The sequence below is a fragment of the Paramormyrops kingsleyae genome, chromosome 7 (assembly GCF_048594095.1).
Source record: "Paramormyrops kingsleyae isolate MSU_618 chromosome 7, PKINGS_0.4, whole genome shotgun sequence".
NCBI classification, from domain to species: Eukaryota; Metazoa; Chordata; class Actinopteri; order Osteoglossiformes; family Mormyridae; genus Paramormyrops; species Paramormyrops kingsleyae.
This window is the reverse complement of record NC_132803.1, coordinates 22,215,576-22,237,481: the sequence shown is the minus strand read 5'-3', so window position 1 is coordinate 22,237,481 and position 21,906 is coordinate 22,215,576. Positions and strand designations below refer to the sequence as shown.

The 21,906-nt window shown below is 42.6% G+C and overlaps 1 protein-coding gene across 1 annotated transcript; it reads left to right on the top strand.

The window, feature by feature from the left end:
- Positions 1 to 878: 878 nt before the first annotated feature.
- On the top strand, positions 879 to 13,992 carry LOC140592043 (uncharacterized). The gene is made up of 5 exons (XM_072713873.1): positions 879 to 1,216; positions 4,525 to 4,627; positions 13,130 to 13,204; positions 13,278 to 13,419; positions 13,840 to 13,992. The coding sequence occupies exons 1-5, from the start codon at positions 879 to 881 to the stop codon at positions 13,935 to 13,937; spliced, it is 756 nt and encodes a 251-aa protein (XP_072569974.1). The 3' UTR covers positions 13,938 to 13,992.
- Positions 13,993 to 21,906: the final 7,914 nt, after the last annotated feature.

The following is a 21,906-nucleotide window of genomic DNA, read 5'->3' as shown; positions in this document are numbered from 1 at the left end:
GTGCTGCTAATGATGATACGTTATACTTAATTGATCCCCACGGGAAAATCCCGTTTCTGCCTCATCTTGCTCTCCATGACACACACACACACACACACACACACACAAACTTGGCAGCGAAGGGCAGCCTCCTGCAGAGGCGCCCATGGAGCTGGGGGTTAAGGGCCTTGCTCAAGGGCACACAGATGTGACTATTTTGCAGAGGCTGCGCTTGAACTGGCAACCTTCCAATCACAGGCACAGCCCACTGAGTCACACGCTGGCAGGAACTGGAACAGCCACAGGACAGGGCTGAAAGGCTCCGTAAGGCTCATGAGAAGGCAAACAATAGCTGGCAGTGAGTATGAGGGCAGAGGGGCTTATTTATACAGGGCGCAGGGCAGGTGAAGACACTCATTGCAGCTAAGTGGTTGGCGCCGCCCTATGGGACGCAACAGCAGCTCAGCATTAGAACAGATCTGTGATCTTAGCGATCTTAAGCATGGTAACCATGTGGTGATTTGAGCATCTGAGAAGCAGTTATTCCTCAGGGGTTTGGATGCACTAAAGTCTTCAGAGTTGACGGAGAATGGTGCAATTAAAAAAATACACTAACATTAGCTTTGACTTTATGAGTTTCAATTTAGATTTCCTGTCTTGCCTGTGGTTGATATACAACAGGGCAATGTTGCAAGCAAGTCTTGTCATTTTCCATGTTAACCCTTCCCTAACCCTTCCTTAATGAACTCTTCCCTAACTTTTTCATAACTCTTCCCTAACTATTCCTAGCCGCTCTTCCACTTCAGTTTCGCTTTATTTGTGCATGTTATTTACAGCTGATACATCTTCAACCTTTGGCTGAAGTCCTTCAGCCTCTTCTGGATATTTTATTTTGTTTTATGTTATTGACCAAGAGTGGCCTGGTTGATAAATATGTGGTTAATGCCCTCTCATTACATGCTGTAAGGTATCTGTCCCTGACTGGAAGCTGTGACCCGCCTCCCTTCAGGCCTGCATCGTGTCTCACCCCAAGGAGAACAGCCAAATTGGCACAAAGCAGCCTGGACTCACGGAATTACTCAGGAATATATCAGAGCCACCACAGCTCTGCGAGCGAGCGCTGGCCTACAAAGCCACCCTCACAGGCTTCCTTCGTGACCTTTTCTCCTGGAGCTGGGCCACAGCAAGTCCATGCGGCGCACTTAGATGTGAGAAAGGCTGATTTATGTGACTGCAGGTGCTGCACACCTTTCTGTTTGGTCTCATATGAATAGTCTCAGTTTGACTGGTACATGACTGGTTCCGTTGTTAGACCTTCTGGAAATACGCTTTTCTAAATGAGACTCATTCGCTTGGTTGTTTCGCTAAGGGGGCCCACAGCATAGCCAGAGAGTCACTGTGTCTGCACAGGTCCCGCGTGCTATTCTGCAGTTCAGCACTTGCACTCAGAGCTCTCTCACACTTTACTGTGCGTATCACCTACCGAGCATGAATTACTGTGCTCTTTGCATCCTTTTACATGCCTGGTTAGGTTATATAATGAAGTAGCCAGTTTGGGCAGGTGGCCCTGCTTTGCTTTGAATATTTTGCTGTCCAGCTTACTCGAAACTCTCCCCCCCCCCCACCATTTAAACATTCATATCCAGCAACAGCCTTGCCGGTGTAAAACCTTCAAGCCTGGTGTATTAAAATTGGATGAGAGAGGGATATAGGGCTCTCGAAGGAACAAACAGGCACGCTTAGGTTCACTCAAAAACACTTTAATACAAGTAATACAAGATAACTTCGCATTAAAACCAATATCAATATATCAATTAAAAGCAATGCAAAATAACCTTGTACCACAAGGGATATAGAATAGCATATATCATACGAACTAAAGTATATAGAAAAGAAATAATAAAATATAGAAAATGCTAATTATTATCACAAGCGTTGATAATAAATCCCCATAATCAATTAAACGTACAAAGCAGCTGCAAAACTATTTACACTCGGACGTGCCATCATCACCCACCTTCACACACGGACTGGGGAGCCCTTTTCAGTCCTGGCTATATCCCACGGCTGAGCTCCGGTCAGTACTGGGATCTCCCCCTTCCTTTATAGTAAATTTAGCGCTGCGTGCGGGCAGGGGGTAAGCTGGCCAGGCTCACCCCTTCCCCCCAGGCAATATGTTACCAAATTCCCCCTTTTGTCCGAGTGATGCTGCTTGTGATAATACACTAAGATAGTCATCCTAGCGCCAGGTGTCTTTGCGCAACGCCTCCATGTTCCCCCCTAAAGCAATATAGGGTGCTGTATACCGACCCCCCCATTTCCCAAAACCAAGATAAGCATTCTGCTTGCCGATCTAACGGCCCAGATTAGCATCCTGGCTTCTTTTTATGAGCCCAAGTTATTTATGGCAAAATTACCGTAGGTTTTACAGGGGATCGGTAAATAACGTGTTCGTGCAGTCTAGTAACATTCGGGGTGAATCATGGACGATTGATCTGAATTTCAGTATGATCAGTCCAAACGCGATCGGAATTAATCCACAATTACAACTTCCCAGAATATTATAGGAAAAGGATTAATTCCATGCCACGTGGGTGACGTAATCGTCTGCGAATTCATCCTAATACACCTGGAAAAAGCTGTTTAACTTGCATTGCCTCAACATGAAACCTTTCTGTGCATGTGAATAGAAGTGAAATTCCTTTTAATAAAGTCATCCTCAGATTGTAACTGAGGTGTGATAATTCTGCAAATAGATTGATTTTATTACTTCTTGTTTTCCTGCAATATCTGTCTTTAGCAGATTCTTAGGTAGGGGTGTTACCGTGTTTCTCAGCCAGGCTTAATGCATGCTCGAGGACTATTGTAAGAGCTGTACAGTCTGGTAACTCTAGCTTTCTAATTAATCACTCAAATTAGGTGAACTGGAGGCAAGTGGCTAGATACTGTAAACTGACTTGCAGTCTTAGAGTCAATCAGACATAGTGAATCATGCCAGTCCCTGAGCCGAATTGATCAAACATGCTGACAAGTCCCTTTGCATCCTCTGAGTTGAATCACTCAGACACAGTGAGATATGGCAGTCCCTGAGCCGAGCTGCTCAGACACGCTGACAAGAAGCTTTCAGCTACTGGGCTGAATCAATCAGACACACTGACTGACTACCAGTCCCTGAGCTGAACTGGCCTGACATGCTGACATTGTGCCAGTCTGTAGCTGCCCTGCAGTCTCAGAACCAAGATCAAACCCAGAACATACTGGCTTCGTATTCTATCTGTGGATGTTGCTTAATCAGCCAAAAGTGAATCGTGTGCAACATCACGGTCTGGAATCGTCTAGTTTAGTCTAGTTAGTAAAATTTCTCAATGATCATATAACATAGTGATCAACCCTAAAAACAAATAAACTAAATGAAAATAATCTGCAGTCAGATTTAATTCTGTTTTAATTTGACAGTAAAGTAATGTTTCTCAGAAACAGGAGAGACCTATGCCCTCAGCTGACAAACGGCATTCTGTCTGGTGGATTTTTTTTATATATACTTTTTTTTATATGTTTGCAAAATTTTACTGCTTAATTAATAATTTAAATACTAACAATCACCTGCAGTAAACACAGCAGGCTATACAAACGGCTGCAGCTATTCAATATATGACATATCAGTTGCTCCTAGTAAAATTGCAATGCAATTTTTCTTCATGGAGGTGAAATCAATATACTGACTGCTCAGTGGCCTTTCTAAAATAATCCCTTTAGGTATGATTTGGGAATAATATAAATCTTTACAGGTTACAGAGCTTGAGCAGTAAGTGTACACAGGCCCGATTTTGACGCTGTAATAGGTGACTGGCGTTCATATTTCTAAGACTTTATTTGTGCGTCTTATTTTTCCTAAAAAAAGAGAGATTGCAGCCATTTAACTGTGTGTAAAGATGGAAACAGAAGACGTGATGATTCTAGCAGAATGTAAACCCTATACATTCAAAGCCTTTCATAACCTCTTCCTCCCTGCAAAATATGTACAATAATACATATCTAAATGAAACTCACTGCTTTCATTAGACTGCAATGGTTGCAGTGCCTTATACAGTAGTTCACCTACAGACTGCCATGTTCATTACTGAGCACAATACCAGCACTTTAAGCATCAGTCAAGTAAACCAGAAGAAAGAGCTGCTATGTCACAGAGGCCGGCATGCACTTTACTAAAGGAAGGAGCCACACTCCTTAATATCCAGTCAGTCACTCGTATTCATTCTTTATGTACTTTCCCCAAACACTCAAGTAGAAAAAAAGAAACACTTAGGTTGCTGTATTTTCTGAGCCATTGCAAAGTTCATTTTCAGGGAGTTTGAAAAGCACGGCTTGTACTTTGCGCTGCTGCTCTTTCCTTCACTGCATCCTCCCTTCACAGTTCCTCTGCTTATTATTAAATTAGGTGATAACATTAACAGATTGTTAAAAGCTATGTAGCGTGCCGCTATGACAAGACATTATTTTGTGAATTGTAATCTCATCCTGTTCGGTTTTCCTCTTCCTCCTCAGAAACGCTGTGGTGCTTAGTGCTGTTGCCTCACGCCTCTGTGGCCAAATCTCCGCCCTGGCCCCCAGAGTGTGCTCTCCCCACGTCGCCATGGGGCTTCCCCAGGTACCCTGCCTCCCCCTCCACAATCCAAAGTTACTAAATTGCCTATAGGTGTGCATGTGTGTGTGAATGGTGTTTGTCCTGCGATGGGCTGGCACCCCATCCTGGATTGTTCCCTGCCTTGTGCCCTGTGATGGGTTGGCGCCCCATCCTGGGTTGTTCCCTGCCTTGTGCCCTGTGATGAGTTGGCGCCCCATCCTGGGTTGTTCCCTGCCTTGTGCCCGTAGCCTCCAGAATTGACCCCTGACCCCCATAATTCAGAACAGGACAAGCGGATATAGAAAACGGGTGGATACTGCTATTTGAATTTCATCGGCTGCTAGGGTCTGTGGATTAGCATGTCCACCGGCCACATTTCGTCAGGTTATGACTGTATTGTTTGAGAAGGACTTGGACAAAGGTCGCATATGGCATTGTCCGTCCAGACAATGGACACCAGTCTCACAGCAGAAAGCAACACAGAGTATTTACCCACAGACCTACAACAGCAGAAAAAAAGGAATGCGGCAAATAAAAACATATAAATAAACAAAGCCATCTATGCATATGACAGTGGTAACATATGCATTACTGCATTAAGGAGTACACAATGTTAAGTAAATCATCAGATATGCAAACTGAAGCTCCTTGCGGACTGTATGGCTCCAGACGAAAATTAGACTCTAGAAATCAGCGCAAATCCTCTCCTCCATCACCACCACCCACAGTCTTATGGAAATCAGAGCTATAAAAGAATCATCATAGCCCAGTTTCCTTACTTTAATCTTCCCTCTATTGGGAGTATGCTTGGCCGCATGCTACGCGGTCCCCCGACTCTCACAGCACACACCAATCAGCTGCAACATTAAAGCCACTGACAGGTGACGGGAATAACATTGATCATCTCCTTACGATGCCACCTGTCAAGGCTGCCATTATATATTAGGCAAGTGAACAGTCAGTTCTTGAAGTAGATGTGTTGGAAGCAGGAAACATGGGCAGATGTAAGGATCTGAGCTACTCTGATTGTGATGGTTAGAGAACTAGTTTATCTCCAAAATGGCAGGCCTGAAGTGTTCCCAGTGTGCAGTGGTCAGTACCTACCAATAGTGGTCCAAGGAAGGCAAACCGGTGAGCTGATGTCGGGGTCATAGGTACCCCAGGGTCCCTGATGCGCGTGGGGAGCAAAGGCTAGCCGTCTGGTCGAATCCCACAGTAGGTACAGAGGTGCTGTAGTACAGATGTCTAAAAAAGTTGATGCTGGCTATGACAGAAAGCTTGCTGCGCATGGGGCTGCATAGCCGCAGACCAGTCAGGGTGCCCATGCTGACCCCTGTCCACCACAGAAAGTGCCTACAATGGGCACGTGGGCATCAGAACTGGAGCATGGATCAATGGATGAAGGTGGCTGGGCGTGATTAGTCATTCTCAATTACATCATGTGAACGGCCGGGTACGAGCGCGTCGTTTACATGTGGAAGAGATGGGACCAAGATGCACTAGGGGAAAAAGGCCGGTGCAGGCAGTGTGATGCTCTGGGCGATGATCTGCCTGGAAACCTTGCGGCTTGCCATTCAGGTTGATGTGACTTTGCACTTACCACCTACCTCAACATTGCTGTAGACCAAGTATGGTAGTCCCTCTAGGTTCAACTGCAGATTCCAGTTATTCTGGAGTTGGCTGTGAACAATTAAATGGGAATGTTTATAGAGCTTGCCAAAAAAATCGCAGACGATGCATAAGCCATAAGTATGTAAACAATATTGAAAATTATTTGGATCGCAGGAAGTCAGATAATACATATATAATAGTGTTATTTAATATCTTATTGTAAGTGCCAAGTACATACTGTATCTTTTTTGATAAAAAAAAAATTAACTGTGAGATCTACACATCTTGGCTTGGGTACACTGAGTATCTTGATCTCAGGAAACAGCCTCACTCATGTGTGAGCTGTCTGTGTGACCGTGGAATCTCACAGGAGTCTCGCAGTAAGTTTTAAACTTTGAAGTGCCGTTAATTTTGCATTTTTAATAATGGGTCCAAAACATAGTGCTCCCAGTGCTTCTGAAAGTGTTCCTAAAAGGAAGACTGTGATGATTCTGGCACAAAAGGTGGAATCATTAAATATGCTTCATAATGGAAAGTCTGTGAGTGAGTTACTGTTTGTTTAGAAATTGGTAATAAATGGCAAAGGTATTCCCTGACAGCAGTGGCCTCTTTCAGCAGGATAATGCATCCTGTCACACTGCAGAAATTATGTCAGGAATGGTTTGAGGAACATGAAAAAGAGCTCAAGGTGTTGACATGGCCCCCAAATTCCCCAGATCTCAATCGAACTGAGGAACTGTGGGATGTGCTGGACAAACAAGTCCGATCCAGAGAGGCCCCACAGGACTGCTGCTAACGTCTTGGTGCCAGATACCACAGGACACATTCCGAGGCCTTTTGGAGTCCATACCTCGATGGGTCAGAGGTGTTTTAGTGGCACGAGGGGGACCTACACAATATTAGCCGGGTGGTTTTAATGTTATGGCTGATCAGTGTAAATAGAGTCACAGATAAACACCAAGGCATTACTAAGATGATACATAACTGTTAAACCTCCTTTGTTTGTAAGTAAGTGCCACTAAATTTGTTAGTCACACAAATATTCACTAATAGGTCACTAATTTCAATACTTCAACATTAGCTTCAGCCCCACAAACCCCCCCCCCCCCCCCACCTCACACACACACCCAGTCTAGCAGCAGGTTTCACACCATCAGAACATCGACGACCTGATTCAGGAAGAGCCTCCTTCCCCAGGCCATTCACATTTCCATGGCTGTCAGGTATTTACAGGTTACATTAAGGGAAATAGCTCAGTCCTCAGCCCGTTATCACCACAGGACCTGTTGTCCAGAAAATGGCCGCTATCTAACATACTTTTTTTTCTCTCCCAAATGTGGCCTATTGAAGCCCCTCAGCTGCTTTTCAAAATGCAAAAGTCGTAAATGTAAAGGTGCCATAGAATAAAAATCTGACTTTACCTCGTCATACTTGAAAAAGTAGAGTTCAGTACAGGGAAATAACATACCATGAATCTCAAACACTGTTTTTCCCTCTTTGAAATATAATTCCTGAATATGTAAAAGAAGGACGTGAAATGGGCTGTTTTGAAATTCCTAGACTGTTACGTAACAGTGTTAACCACTCCCCCAAACGTGACATACGCGAGCCTGCTTTCAAACTCAATGGGCATGCGCATCTGGACTTCAACAGTTCTGCAGGTATTGTGAAGAACGAAGTGGAGGACAACAGTGAAAATAGCAGGCTGTTTGCAATAGTGTGTCATTGGACGCTGTGACGGGGATGTCGGCACTTACTCTTCCCAAGGAACCAAACTGTCACCAGGCATGGCTGATGTTCATCTCTAACAGCTAAGTCAGGGGTGCCCTTTCCGGAAGCTTCCGTTAGCACCTTACATAGCCGGAACCATGGTTCACAGTTTAGCTGGGGACTAGTAAACAACATTATGAAGTCTGTCATACTGACACTGACAAGGGACTTCTGTACCTCCCATAGCCTGCTTTTGGTTAGCTAAACAAATATGTAAACAAATATGTAATCGATACTACAAACAAACAAAAAAATTTAAATAATTGATTGAAAGCAGAACTCCAAATTCATTCAAACAACTTGATTTTGTGAGATAAATTGCGGTGTCTCACTGTAAACCAGTCAAACCAGCTAAGGATTTGGATGGAAAACCTGTTTTAAGAGGTTGTGTTGTTTTCTCTCTTTACATGGACATTCTATACATGAAATCACATTGAACTGATTGTTTGAACACTGACTGATTGTTTGAAACACATGTCTTAGACTGCAGAATATCAACTGACATTTCACAAGTCTTAGGTAATGCTGCTGGAAATATTTGGCTAATTAACCTTACAGCGCTGTCATGGTCTTGCCATTTCCAAATCTGTGTTGTGCACCTAATAAGAAAATATTTCTGAAATCTGCTGGAGGAACGTAGAAACATCGAAGTCTGAGGTTGCAAATAGCCCAAACTTTTTGAGCTTCTGGAACAACAGCAAGGAAATGGCGATCATATTAATTTATTTATTTATTATTTTTGCAATATTACATTTCATTTAAATCTGCTTGATTTTCAGTTACAATGAATTACAATGTTTCTGACCTTTAGGAGTCACTAAGATATTCTATGTCAAGCTGACTTGTTTTAAACTTTTGGAGATTTACAGTGGAGAATGTTTCTCTCCATATCGCAGCACCACTGGCTGGAAAAGGCTGGAAAACAAATAGATGCATTAAGGCATTTGTTTATAGCAAGAGTTCAAACTACAGTTTCATTCGAGTTCTCAGATGAAATCCTCCTGTTCATTCTCCAGAAGTCCACTGAAATTTTTTTTTCCGTAAGTTAGGTTCCAGTGCTAAAGAGGCATTTATGAATTTTGAGATGATGGAACTTTTAACATCAGATGTACTGATAACGCAGTACAATAATGCTTTGGGTTCTAACACACGATTTGAACTGCCAGTGCTGAGAACTGGGTCCTTTCTACTCTTTATATTATCATAGAAGAGTGAAAAAAACTGCTAAAAGACTGAGTCCTGCTATCTGAGCTCAAAAGTTGAGAGCAAAGTGAAGAACGAGACATTTAGGGCAGAGCTGAGAGGGCAGAATTTTGGCAGTTGTTGAAAAGAATGATTATGTGTCTTCAGGGGGATTTCAGTGCCGCAGCCAGTCCCATGACAATGTAAGGCACTGCAGTACCCCAGGCCACCTCTAGGGCTTATTTAGTACTTGAAGCACTCACAGAAAATTGTTGAAGAATAGAACCCGAACAAAAACATTTTCCTTTAACAAGGTTAACTACTTATAGATGCGAATAGTGCCATGGTCTGCACAGTAATTCTCTGAAATAAATTATTTATACTCTTTTACATTAATGGACAATTAATTATTTGCCAAATTAACTCCATAAGCAGGTATGTTTTTATGTATCATGTAATTTATACTTCCTATCATTTATTCTCATATACTGATTGTGATTCAATAGAGCGCCCTCTGTTGCCCCAGGCATGTTAGAACCCTCCTTCTCTGATAAGGAAGAACTAAAGGCTCCTCTGCCCTTAGCTTTAAGTATGAATAACTGTCACAGATAGCCAGAAGCAGGGCTACCAGACATGAGTCTGCTGCACTGAATACTAAATGTTTCACACAAAAAGACGCTAATTTTTAATTATATATAACACATATATCTCTCTGGACATGCATGCATTTTGCCATTTGATATAAGGACAGAGCCAAAACCACATCAATCATGATGGCTTAAAAAAAATCATTAAACAGTTTGTGTTTTTACTTGACATCCGAAAAATCTGTACCAGCCCTGTACAGAGTCCTAGTGTTTGTGGAGAATCACAAGGCAGTGGACACTGTGGACGAGATTCCAGTCCGTCACAGGACTCAGGGCAGGGGACACTCTGGACAGAATGCCAGTCTGTTACAGGGCACAGGGCAGGGGACACTCTGGACAGGATGCCAGTCTGTTACAGGGCACAGGGCAGGGGACACTCTGGACAGGATGCCAGTCTGTTACAGGGCACAGGGATGGGGACACCCTGGGCAGGATGCCAGTCTGTTACAGGGCACAGGGAAGGGGACACCCTGGGCAGGATGCCAGTCTGTTACAGGGCACAGGGAAGGGGACACCCTGGGCAGGATGCCAGTCTGTTACAGGGCACAGGGAAGGGGACACCCTGGACAGGATGCCAGTCTGTTACAGGGCACAGGGAAGGGGACACCCTGGGCAGGATGCCAGTCTGTTACAGGGCACAGGGCAGGGGACACCCTGGGTAGGATTCCAGACTGTTACAGGGCATACACACTCATACACTAAAGGTAATTTAAAGACAACAATTTACTTACCTGCATGTCATTGTGGGAGGAAACTGAGGCAGAACATGCAAATTGACCCACCAACCCATTATACGTGAGGATACAGGGCTAACCAATGAAATCCCAAATCAAAAATGTACAAACAGTATGCATACTGGATATTCATAAGCTCCTAATTGTAAAAAGTTCAGCCAGAACTAGGTGTGATACATTTTTGGCAATTTCAACTACTTACTGCATGGTAACCAAGGACAGAAGAGGAAATACAGGAACCTATTCATCATTACAGTTGGCCCCCTGTATCCAGCTCCAGGATCCCCACAAATACCAAAATCTGAGGATGCTCAAGTCCCTCATATGAGATGGTGCAGTATTTGCATATACAGTACAGTGCCTTCCGCAGTTACTGGTACCCCTTGTAGAGATTTGTAAAAAAAATCCACCTTTTGGTGAAGTAGCTTCATCTCACACTGAAAAAAATGCGAAAATCCAGCCTTTCATTGAAATAAATTTATTCAAAGAATAACAAATCCTTCATCAAGAAATAATTATTTTTTAGCAAAAACACACGGGTCACAATTATTGGCACCCCTGGAAATTATGTTTCCCTTGTAAACTGTACATCTTTGAGTTGATTGGAGTGAATAAGAACCTTCAAGCTGTAATCCATGACTTCCTGATTAACTGGGGTACAAACATCAGGTGACACAGCGGCCAAATTCCCTTATTCATCCATCGACATGGGAAAGGTAAATGAGGGAGAAGTGTGTTGACCTTCATACTGTAAGTTAGGGAATTCGTTTTAAAAAATAGCTACTCACCTGAAAATGCCCATTTCTACTGTTGTGGCAATAATAAAAAAGTGGACATCAGCTGGAACTGTTACAAACCAGCCTGGAAAATGACCCAAGTTTATTTTGCCCTCACGTAGAGTGAGGAAGATTGTAAGAAGGGCAAAAAAAATCCCAAAGTTTCACTGTTGGTGAATTAGAAGACCAAGTAAAATCCAGAAAAAACATCAGACGCCACCTTCAAGCTAACAGATTATTTGGAAGGCATGCCAGAAAGACATTTTTATGTCACAACCACAAACGTAGCACCTGGGGTTTGTGAAACACTACTACAACTTTGACTGGAACCAAATTAGTCTGATGAAACAAAAATGGAACTTTTTGGCAACAAACATTCAAGGTGGGTTTGGCATAAAATGAAGGATGGCTATAATGAAAAGAACCTTATCCCAACTGTAAAATATGGTGGAGGTTTTGTGATGTTGTGGGGCTCTTTTTTCTCAAAAGGCCCTGGAAACCTCGTTAGGGTACATACAGTATCGCTATAGACTCCATGATATACTAGGACATCAAATCAAAATTTGAAGAAAGAAGATTGTAGATGCATATCAGTCTGGGAAATGATATAAAAAGATCTCAAGAGAGTTTGGAATCAGCCACTACCACTGTCTGGAAAATAATTTACAAGTGGAGAACATTTAAAACAATTGCCAACATGGTCAGGACAGGTTGTCCTAGCAAGATCAGCCCAAGAGCAGAACGCAAGATGCTGAAAGAAGTCTCCTAAAATCCTAAAATGTCATCATGGAACATACAGGAAGCTCTTGCCACAGTTGATGTCAAGGCATGCGCATCTACCATCAGAAAGATCCGCACAAGTATAATTTACATGGGAGGTGTACAAGGAAGAAACCCTTGCTGTCAAAAAAATATATATATCAGGGCAAGACTGTAGTTTGCCAGAGACCATCTAGACAAGGACCAGAACTTTTGGAACAATGTGCTTTGGACAGATGATTCTAAAATTGAATTATTTGGACACTGTAACAGTGGACATGTTTGGAGTAAACCTAAAACAGATTTTGAGCAAAAGAACCTCATAGCAGCAGTGAAGCATTGAGGTGGAAATGTCATGGATTGAGGCTGCTTTGCTGCAGCAAGACCTGGCCAGCTCACCATCATATAATTCACTATGAATTCTTCATCATATCAGAGGGTGCTTGATGACAATGTGAGATCATTTGTCCAGAAGCTGAAGTGGGGGTGGACCATGCAACATGACAATGACCCAAAATATTCCAGTAAATTTACCAAGGAATGGCTTGGAAGAAAGAAATGGAGTTCTAGAATGGCCAAGTCAAAGCCCCGATCTGAAACCTATTGAGATGCTGTGGGGTGATTTGAAGTGGAAGTGCATGCAAGACACCCTTCAAACATCACACAGCTTAAGGAATTCTACATTGGAGAGTGGGGGATACTTTCTGCCAGCAATTTCAGAGATTGATAGATGGTTATAGGAAGCGTCTCACCGAGGTTATTTCAGGCAAGGGGGGACATACTAGCTATTAGGGCACAGGGTGCCCTAACTTTTTCCTCAGTAGGAATTGGCATCTTAGTTAATTTCTTTTGTTAAAAAAGTGACTTTGTTTCTTGTTTTTGCATAGGTGATGCAATTACATCACCTTTATCTACAAATATAATTTGAAACAAGATTTAATATTGATAATTCTTAATAAAGTACTAAATATTTAATGGGTGTCCTAATTTTTTCACATGACTGTATGTTGAGTTACACCTGCACATCACACTGCCTTCTTCCCATAGTGCATCCTGGTACCATCTCTACCCCAGTTAAACGACGCACTCGCACCCAACCATCCACATGATGTGACAGAAAAGGTGACTCATCAGACCTGACCACCTACTTCTATTGCTCCATGGTTCAGTTCTGACATTGACGTGCCCATTGTAGGAGCTTTCGACAGTGGACAGTCAGCATGGACACTCTGACCGGTCCGCGGCTACACAGCCATATACGCATCAAGCTCCGAGGCACTGTGTGTTCCTGCATCGAAAGGAGTTTGGCATTGGGAGGGACTGGAAATTCCCTGCCGGTGGGTGTCGGCGGGGTGTATATAGTGACATTACAATGGGAACACGTACAATAGTCACTGTGAAAGAATGCAATATAAGAAAGATATACTGTATAAAATAAAAACACTGTTTAGGCTGCAGTTTCACAATTAGACATAACCAAAAAAAATTAACTGATCCATATGATGTTCGTCAGATACAGGACTACAATCATTGTTAGGGATACAGTCTTTGTTAGGGATACAGTCTTTGTTAGGGATATGTTTCCTCCTCATGCATGCCCAGTGAATTGGCCTCAGTAATGTGTGGATTCATAATGAAAGGTAAAGAATGCACTATTTATTTATTTATTTATTTATTGTTTGGAAAGAGAAGGGGGGGGGGGGTGTGTCCCCCCCCCTGGTCCCGATGCCCCTGATAGCCAGCATTAACTTTTTCAGCAATTTGTGCTACAGTAGCTCTTCTGTGGGACTGGACCAGATGGGCTACCGAAATCAGGTCAGACAGGCCAGCCTTCGCTCCCCACGTGCATGAATGAGCCTTCAGCGCTCATCACCCTGTCTCCGGTTCACCGGCTGTCCTTCCTTGGACCACATTTGGTAGGTGACCACTGCATACTGGGAACCCCCCACAAGACCTGCCATTTTGGAGATGCTCTGACCACGTCACCTAGCCAGTACAATTTCGCCCTTGCCAAAGTCTCTCAGATCCTTATGCTTGTCTACTTTTCCTGCTTCCGACACGTCAATTTCAAGAACTGACTGTTCACTTGCTTAATACATAACAGCACCCTTGACAAGTGTCATTGTAATGAAAAAAAAATCAATGTTATTCATTGAGGTGGAAAGTTCAGGCCCAGAAAGTACAAATCCAGACTAAGATTTTGTTTCAACCAACCAGCTGATTATAAAGAGTGACAGAGTACTCAACTGATTGGTGGAAACCAAATCTTTGTCTGGATTTGTACTCTCTGGACCTCGAGCTTTCCACCTCTGGATGTTCACTTCACCTATCAGTGGTTTTAATGTTATGGCTGATGGCTGAGCAGTTTATAGAATTAGAACATTGTTCTCTAAATTAGAGAAATTAAAATTAGTAGATCTATAATCTATTAGTCAAATGTTTACTTTTATATTATAGTACGATTGTTGCTACATTGTATGGAAAATCATTTCAAGGTAAACCACCATATCCTTGTCAATTAACAAGGATTTAACTTTGAAAAAAAAACATTGTGATTAAAAGACTGCCAGCACAAATTGTGAAGAGTGAGAATTTGCACATATAAACGTCTTACAGAACAATTACATTTTCTCTCTGGATGGAGAAAAAAAATCAATCAGACTTTGACATGCATATATTCTCATTTAAATAAGAGCAACATCTAGATCTTGATGTAAATGATATATTGCATTATAGCACCATCAGTTTAACGTAATATCAACAAGCTATTTAAACTGATTTTAAAGATGGGATTTTTTATTGTTCATTAAGGTGATAAGAAGTTTACTATTAAAATAAAAGCAATAATTTGGCACTTTCTGTTTCAACTAAAACTTCTAAAGCATATTGTAGTATTATAAATTACACAGCATCTAAAAGACATAAACAGAAAGGAAAAAAGGGAAAAGAAGAGTGGATGATTGTGTACCAGAGAAAATAAATAAAAAAGGATTCATGAACCAGACAGATGGACAAAAGACAAATGAATAGAATCTGAAGGTTCCTTTGCACTGAAGACGTTATCTGCTTCTTAAGCCTTTCATGTAGTATCTGTTTTAGCTACATGTCCCTGAGGAGTTTATTTCGTATTTAGCTAATGCACATCCTTTGACTTATGAGGTGCCCTTGATGTTCTTGGTGATATTTGCAGGTCTTTCCTTGCCACTAAGAAGTGGCTTAAGGTCATGTGACTCCTCTCGTTCAGCGAGTGTTGCAGGAAAGACCATGTCCTAGGAAATGACTCAACGATAATGGCAGTATGACGTACATTATCACACCCTCATTGCATTTGTGTCATTTGAGAAGATGATATCATTACATTTTTTTTCTGCCAGCTGGAGTGATGAGGGTCTTCCCAGGAGTTTGTGGTGACATTTAAAAGGCAGACTGGCTGTCTGTTTTCAGGCATGTGCAAGAAATATAAAAGTCCACTTTCTCACACATCATATTATGTAGCATAAAAATATCAATAAATGCCACAATCCCACAAATGACATAAGTGAAAATGTTTGTCATTCATAGGTGGTAAGAGACAGCTTGTGAAAGCTTAAGAATTATCTATATTAATACATGTGCTCTGATATTAAATGATAAAAAAGGAATTATGTGATCTGATATTAAAAGCTAAAAAATAACGAGATTATTAATAACATCATCCAGCAGATCTGCAGAAATAATGTGAACCAGTTGGATAATAATATCCAATAAAGGATCATTTAAGTCAGGTGTTTAATTAAATGTGATGCCAATCAGATTTGAGCTTAAGGGGATCCATCCCTCTGTTTGAAAAATTCACACTGTATTCTGTACTTTACAGGTGTTTGTGAATGAATCATCATCTGATCAAAAGAGATCAATGGGATCAGAACTGCTGGGTGACCTAACAAAAATGAAGTAGCCAAAATATCAGTTTTCATGAGTCCGCTTTAAGGAAACCACCAAAGAGAGATATATGTAACAGGACACAAAGGAGGAACCCACTGGGTCTCAAAAGAACATGATTTATAAGATCGTTGAACATAGATATGATTGTAATGAATTTTGTGCTTATTTATGAGTGATATAAGGAATATTGGATAAGCAGAAAGTCAGATGAAGCCTTTGCTTCACCATCAGAGTGATATGGGTCATGAGGAAGCAAGGACTATAGAAATATCCTAGCAGTAATACTTATTTACTATTATTTTAAGGTATGATATCCAAACTACATACAGAACAGGTATAAAAAATGTTATTACAAGATAATGGACAAATGCAGGTACAGTACATGTTTCCTATTAACATATTAGCCAGCTTTACTCAGACTCAGTGCTTACTAATTAAAACCTTTTATTGGCCTTCCTAGATTAAGTCTGCAACAAAACACATTGACTTGGGCCATCAATGCATCATGTCAGGTCTCCTGCCCCCTGAGACCAACAGTCCCAATACTGCTGGAAACAGGGAACCAGGAGGACATGGGCTGCTGACTGGATGGACAGGTCTGGGATGCAGAGGACTGAAGAACCCAGACCATGAACCAGGGAGCCTAAAAGAAACATCCAGGACACACGGGTAGGAAACCCCTAAGACAGGACACCAGTGGCACAGCACATCAGCTATGGAATGCTAGCCACTTGGGACCATGAATCCCAAAACCACAAACCAGCTAACCAGAAACCGAAAACAAGATATCAGTCAAGAAGAATGATGACCCCCAACCCCCCAAATCACCAAGTCAGTACCTGCTGGCTACTGACAGGTACAGAGGAAACAGACTTACTCCATCTAGCCCCAGAAAACTGACCTTTGACTGAGAGCCAGCTGAGCCCTATGTGTTAAGAGCAGTGATGATGACCGAGCCGTGAGAATTATTCACTGCTCTGCTTAAATAAGGTTGGGCTCTAATTGCCACCATCACAGACCAGACCAGACCAAATTACCGGATCAGTAAATCAGGGCCAGCTGTGACAAAACTGCTATGCCCGCACTGCTTTCTGGATTTTAACCAATGATTATATTAATTTCACAAATTATACAGCCTGCTATGGTATAATATATAGAATAATCACGGCATTTATGCCACGGCATGGTTGAATTCAGGAACCCAAAGGGTGTTGATTAATTTCCTCTGACTGCAAAGGTTGGCTGGCCAGGTGAATCAGGGTAGCATGGTGCCATTTTTCACCTCCACAGCTGTGCCTTTAAAAACATATATAATGCAGGACTATTATTTGGTTTTGATATTATATTTTCTGTTTAGAAATGTGTAAACAGCATGGTGCAAACATTCTTTAAAAGACTGAATATCAATGAAGTCAATACCAAACAGTCGCTGAAGATGGAATCTGTTCCTGGTCCTGTTCCTGACACTCAGCAAGGCTGATATCTGTCACAAATATGAAGGAGGGAGGACCCAGACAGAGCCGGAGGTGGGGTTACAGGAGGTCTATTCCAAACAGAAACTAAAGAACCAAAACAAAAAGATCTTGAGGGGTCAAACAGAAGGGGGATCGGGATCGGGATCAGGATCAGGATCAGGATCAGGATCGGGATCTATAGCACAGAGGACCACAATCACCAGACTAGGGAGCAAAAGACAAGGGGGTGTTTTATACACAGACTAACGAGGACCTAACGAGAAACAGGCATGGCTCGTTTGAGTCATGCTGGAGAAGAGATGGGAGGGCCAGACAGACATGACGGGCAGGACATGACTATATCTTTATATATTCACAGGGAAATTCAGTAAAACAAGCAGGGAATTGTACCATCAGGTTCTCTCTGGTATAGTCTGGTAGTGTAAAGCATACATCAGTAGGAACAGGCAAAAGCTGAAAGAGGCATGGATCCTTTTTCCATTAATGATGTGCTATTTAATAAGTAAATACAAGATTTTTGATAATCGAAGCATTCATCTTGCTTCTACACTATTAAGAATATTAAATTGGCTTTAATCAATTTAATTCGAAACACCACTGTTATGCAGAGAGATGGATAGTGGAAGAACCTACAAGGAAGCAATGCATCGGGTTATGGAACATTTCTGAATTAATTTTACACTCTGTTTGCTCGTTGAATTGTAGCATACAAATCCTCTTGCACATTTGTATCTATTAGTCACCCAGGAAAACTTGTTTGAAGCACTGTAGGTACTGTATAATTTTATCAGACTTTTCAGAGTTGCTCCAGGTTCATGCATTTTTCATTATGCCCATGTTTTTTTTTTTTTTTTTTAAAAAAAACACTATAAGCCTGCTGATTTTTTGCTTGACACAGTCTGGAGATGAAAATAATGAAACAACTAGCAGAACAGGATTCCCCATCATTATCCAAAAGGTAAGATCGAGAGGAAAATGTGATGGGGAAGAAAGGAGAACTTCATTATTTCTAAGTAAAAAAGGTAATCTTATTTTAAAAGCCAGCAAGGATCTGAATGTCAGTGTGGAGCAGGTTTCATGTCTCACCTCATACTTTGGTTCCCCTAATTGAAACACTATTGGATTCTGTCAAGGATCCATCAAGATCCATCAAACCGATCTGATTATGAAGATACATCAATGCCACATGTAATGAGTCAGGGTACAAACTGCAACCCTGGAGGTGTGAATCCATAATAACATCTAATCATTTTGTAATGTTAGAGTCAAGTGAAAGTAAGAGTCAAATGAAGTAGCTGCCACACCCCTAAAAGCAACCCTAATCCTACTCCTAACCATATCTATAACCCTGATTGCAACCATAACCCTAGCTATAAACCTCATGTAAAAATGTCTGTTAGGCTCAGCCATGTGTACAGTACCTAAAGGAACCTGTAATGTGAGTGAATCTGCAGCTCTGAGTTCTGTGATTAATTAGGGGCTTTAGAGGTAAGGCCCCCAATGAGGACGAGCTGGAGACAGAGAAGATTACCTAGTGCCGCCTTGTGCCAGGTGGGTAAGTAGCTTCTGTTGCTGATACATCTACTCTAGCACCACCCTAAGAAATAACCAAGAGACTGCCTATCCGTGCTCAGAAGCTAAACCTGCTAACATCAGATCCTGAGATGTCTGGACTGACAGCCTAACCCAGATTAAAAAGGATCTAGTTTCATCAACGTGAAGACCCACAACTGTCAATCAACTCTGTCACGATGGAGTATCCAGTGGATCATAAACCGATACAATTTATCCTGTGCTGAGCTGCGTTGAAGTAGATGAGTGCCTGTAGGGAATGGGGTGTACAACCTTCCACCTGTTAGACATTTCAGTAACACTATACATAATACGGTACCTAAACTTGAAACAACATGAACAAATATAGTAACTGCATGAAATACATGAATTCATATAATAACTGCATTATTTTTGCCCCTCCAGTAGTGTTACCAGTTAATTTTTCAGTTTTCGGGGATTCTATTTTGCTGCATTTATTGTATCCTCATTTTGTGAAATTCCCAGGGTTTTGTTTGAAAAGAACCACTCAGCTCTATACTCCACTTTTTTGATTTTGACATTGCTGGATGTCAGAGCCCCCATTTAGTAAACAGGAACTAATAATATAATAATATGAATCAATCCCTACTGATAATCTGTGCAGGCTGAGAGAATCTGAGACCTATCAGGAATTGAATTCCCCTTCAGCTTTTTTGTATTATTCCTGTTCCCGTTATCATGATAACAGGGATCTTGGGCAGAATGTTTTTGTGATACAGTAACTTTTTTTCCGTAGAATGGCTATACTGCTAGTGATGAAAGCTTGAATGAAAGCAAAGTGGCTCGTAAACACTACTCTTCATTGATGTGTGGCCAGAGTCTGAAAGGGGTTGAGCCTACTTAGTGAGAATGTGTCAGGTGACTGAGAAAGGCACTGCATATGAGGATGTGATCAAAACATACTTTACATTAATAGAAAAAAATATGAAACCCCATGTAAGAAATCCCTTCTCTGTGGAGGGATTTTGTGCCTTTGTGTTCCTAGGAGCTATGTAGTCAGGGGGCAATTGCCCCTGGTAGGGTAATTGGTCCTAGGTGACGGGCCAGACTAAAAGTCATTCAGATAGACCTCCATGATAGTTACCATACATGAAGATGTGACCCTGCCTGAACTGGGGAGACTGGAGCCTGACCTTTAGCTAAGTGTGGGGAGGGTGCTCATGGGCGAACACCTGGTGGCCAGGCCTCCACCCATGGGGCCTGGACAGGCATAGCCCAAATGGGTGACATGGGTTCACCCTCCTGTGGGCTCACCACCTACAGGGGGAGCCGTGGGGGTTGGGTGCAGAGTACTTTGGATGGCTATCGAAGGCAGGGGCCTTGGCAGAACAATTGTCGGAGAACAAACTGGCTAAAGCCACATGGAACCTATCCCCCCTGGTGCAAAAGGAGCCTAAGCTGGTGATTGAGGTAGAGAGATACTGACTACATAAGGTTGGGCTCACCTCAATACACGGCTCTGGCCCTGGAACCGAACTCCTGGAGAAGTCTCCAAACCCCTGGTCTGGACTCTATTCCACTCTGGAGTTGCTCATGGTGAGAGATGCCAAGTAGGTGTGAGGCTACTTATCCCCAGTTCACCACCAGTATGTTTGAGTTTACCCCAGTTAATGAGAGGGTCGCCTCCCTTCAACTCTGAGTCGGAGATGGGCTCTGACTGTTGTCTGTGCATATGCACCAAACACCAGCTTAGAGTATCTAGCCTTCTTGGAGACCTTGGATGGGGTGCTTGAAGGTACCCCCTCTGGGGACTCCATTATTCTGCTGGGGGACAGTGAAACCTGGAAGGGTGTGATTGGGAGGAATGGTCTGCCCAAACGAATACGAGTGGTGATCAGTTATTGGACTTCTGCGGTAACCACAGTTTGTCCATAATGAACACCATGTTCAAACATAAGGATGGTCATAAGTGCACCTGGCACCAGAGCACCCTAAGCTGTAGTTCAATCATCGATTTTGTAATCATATCGTTGAACCTGCACCCATATGCTTTGGACATTCAGGTGAAGAGAGAAGCTGAGCTGTCAATTGATCACCACCTGGTGTTGAGTTGCATCCTATGGTAGGGGAAGATGCTGGATAGACCTGGTAGACCCAAATGTGTAGTGTGGGTGTGATGGGAGCGTCTGGCACAGGGCCCTGTCTGGGAGATCTTCAACTTGCACCTCTGGCAAAACATCTCCTGCATCCCAATAGAATCAGGGGACATTGAGCCTGAATGGGCCATGTTCCAGGACACCATTGCAGAAGCAGCTGTGTGGAGCTGTGGCCATAAGGTTGATAGTACCTGTCGTGGGGGCAATCCCTGAACCCGGTGGTAGACACCAGTGGTAAAGGAAGCTGTCAGGCTGAGGAAGGAGGCCTTTCAAGTTTGGTTAGCTTGTGGGACTCCTGAAGCAGTTGACAGGTATCAGTAGGCAAAGTGGAAAGTGGCTTTGGCAATTTGGTGACGCCATGGGAAATGACTTTCAGTGAGCCTCCAAAAGATTCTGGCAAACTGTCAGGCGACTCAGGAGGGGGAAGCAATGCTTTACTCATGTTGTTTACAGCAGGGAGGGAAAACTGTTGACCTCAAATGGGGATTAGCCAGGTGGGGGAAAGAATATTTCGAAGACCTCCTGAATCCCACTGATGCGCCTTCTTTGGAGGAAGTTGAGCTGGAAGAGTCAGATGGGGACTTACCCATCATGGGGGCTGAGGTCACTGAAGTAGTCAAAAACTCTTTGGTGGTAAGGTTCCAGGGGTGAATGAGATTTGCCCCGAGTTCTTGAAAGTTCTTGATGTTGTTGGGCTGTCTTAGCTGACAGCATTGCATGGAGTTTAGGAACAGTA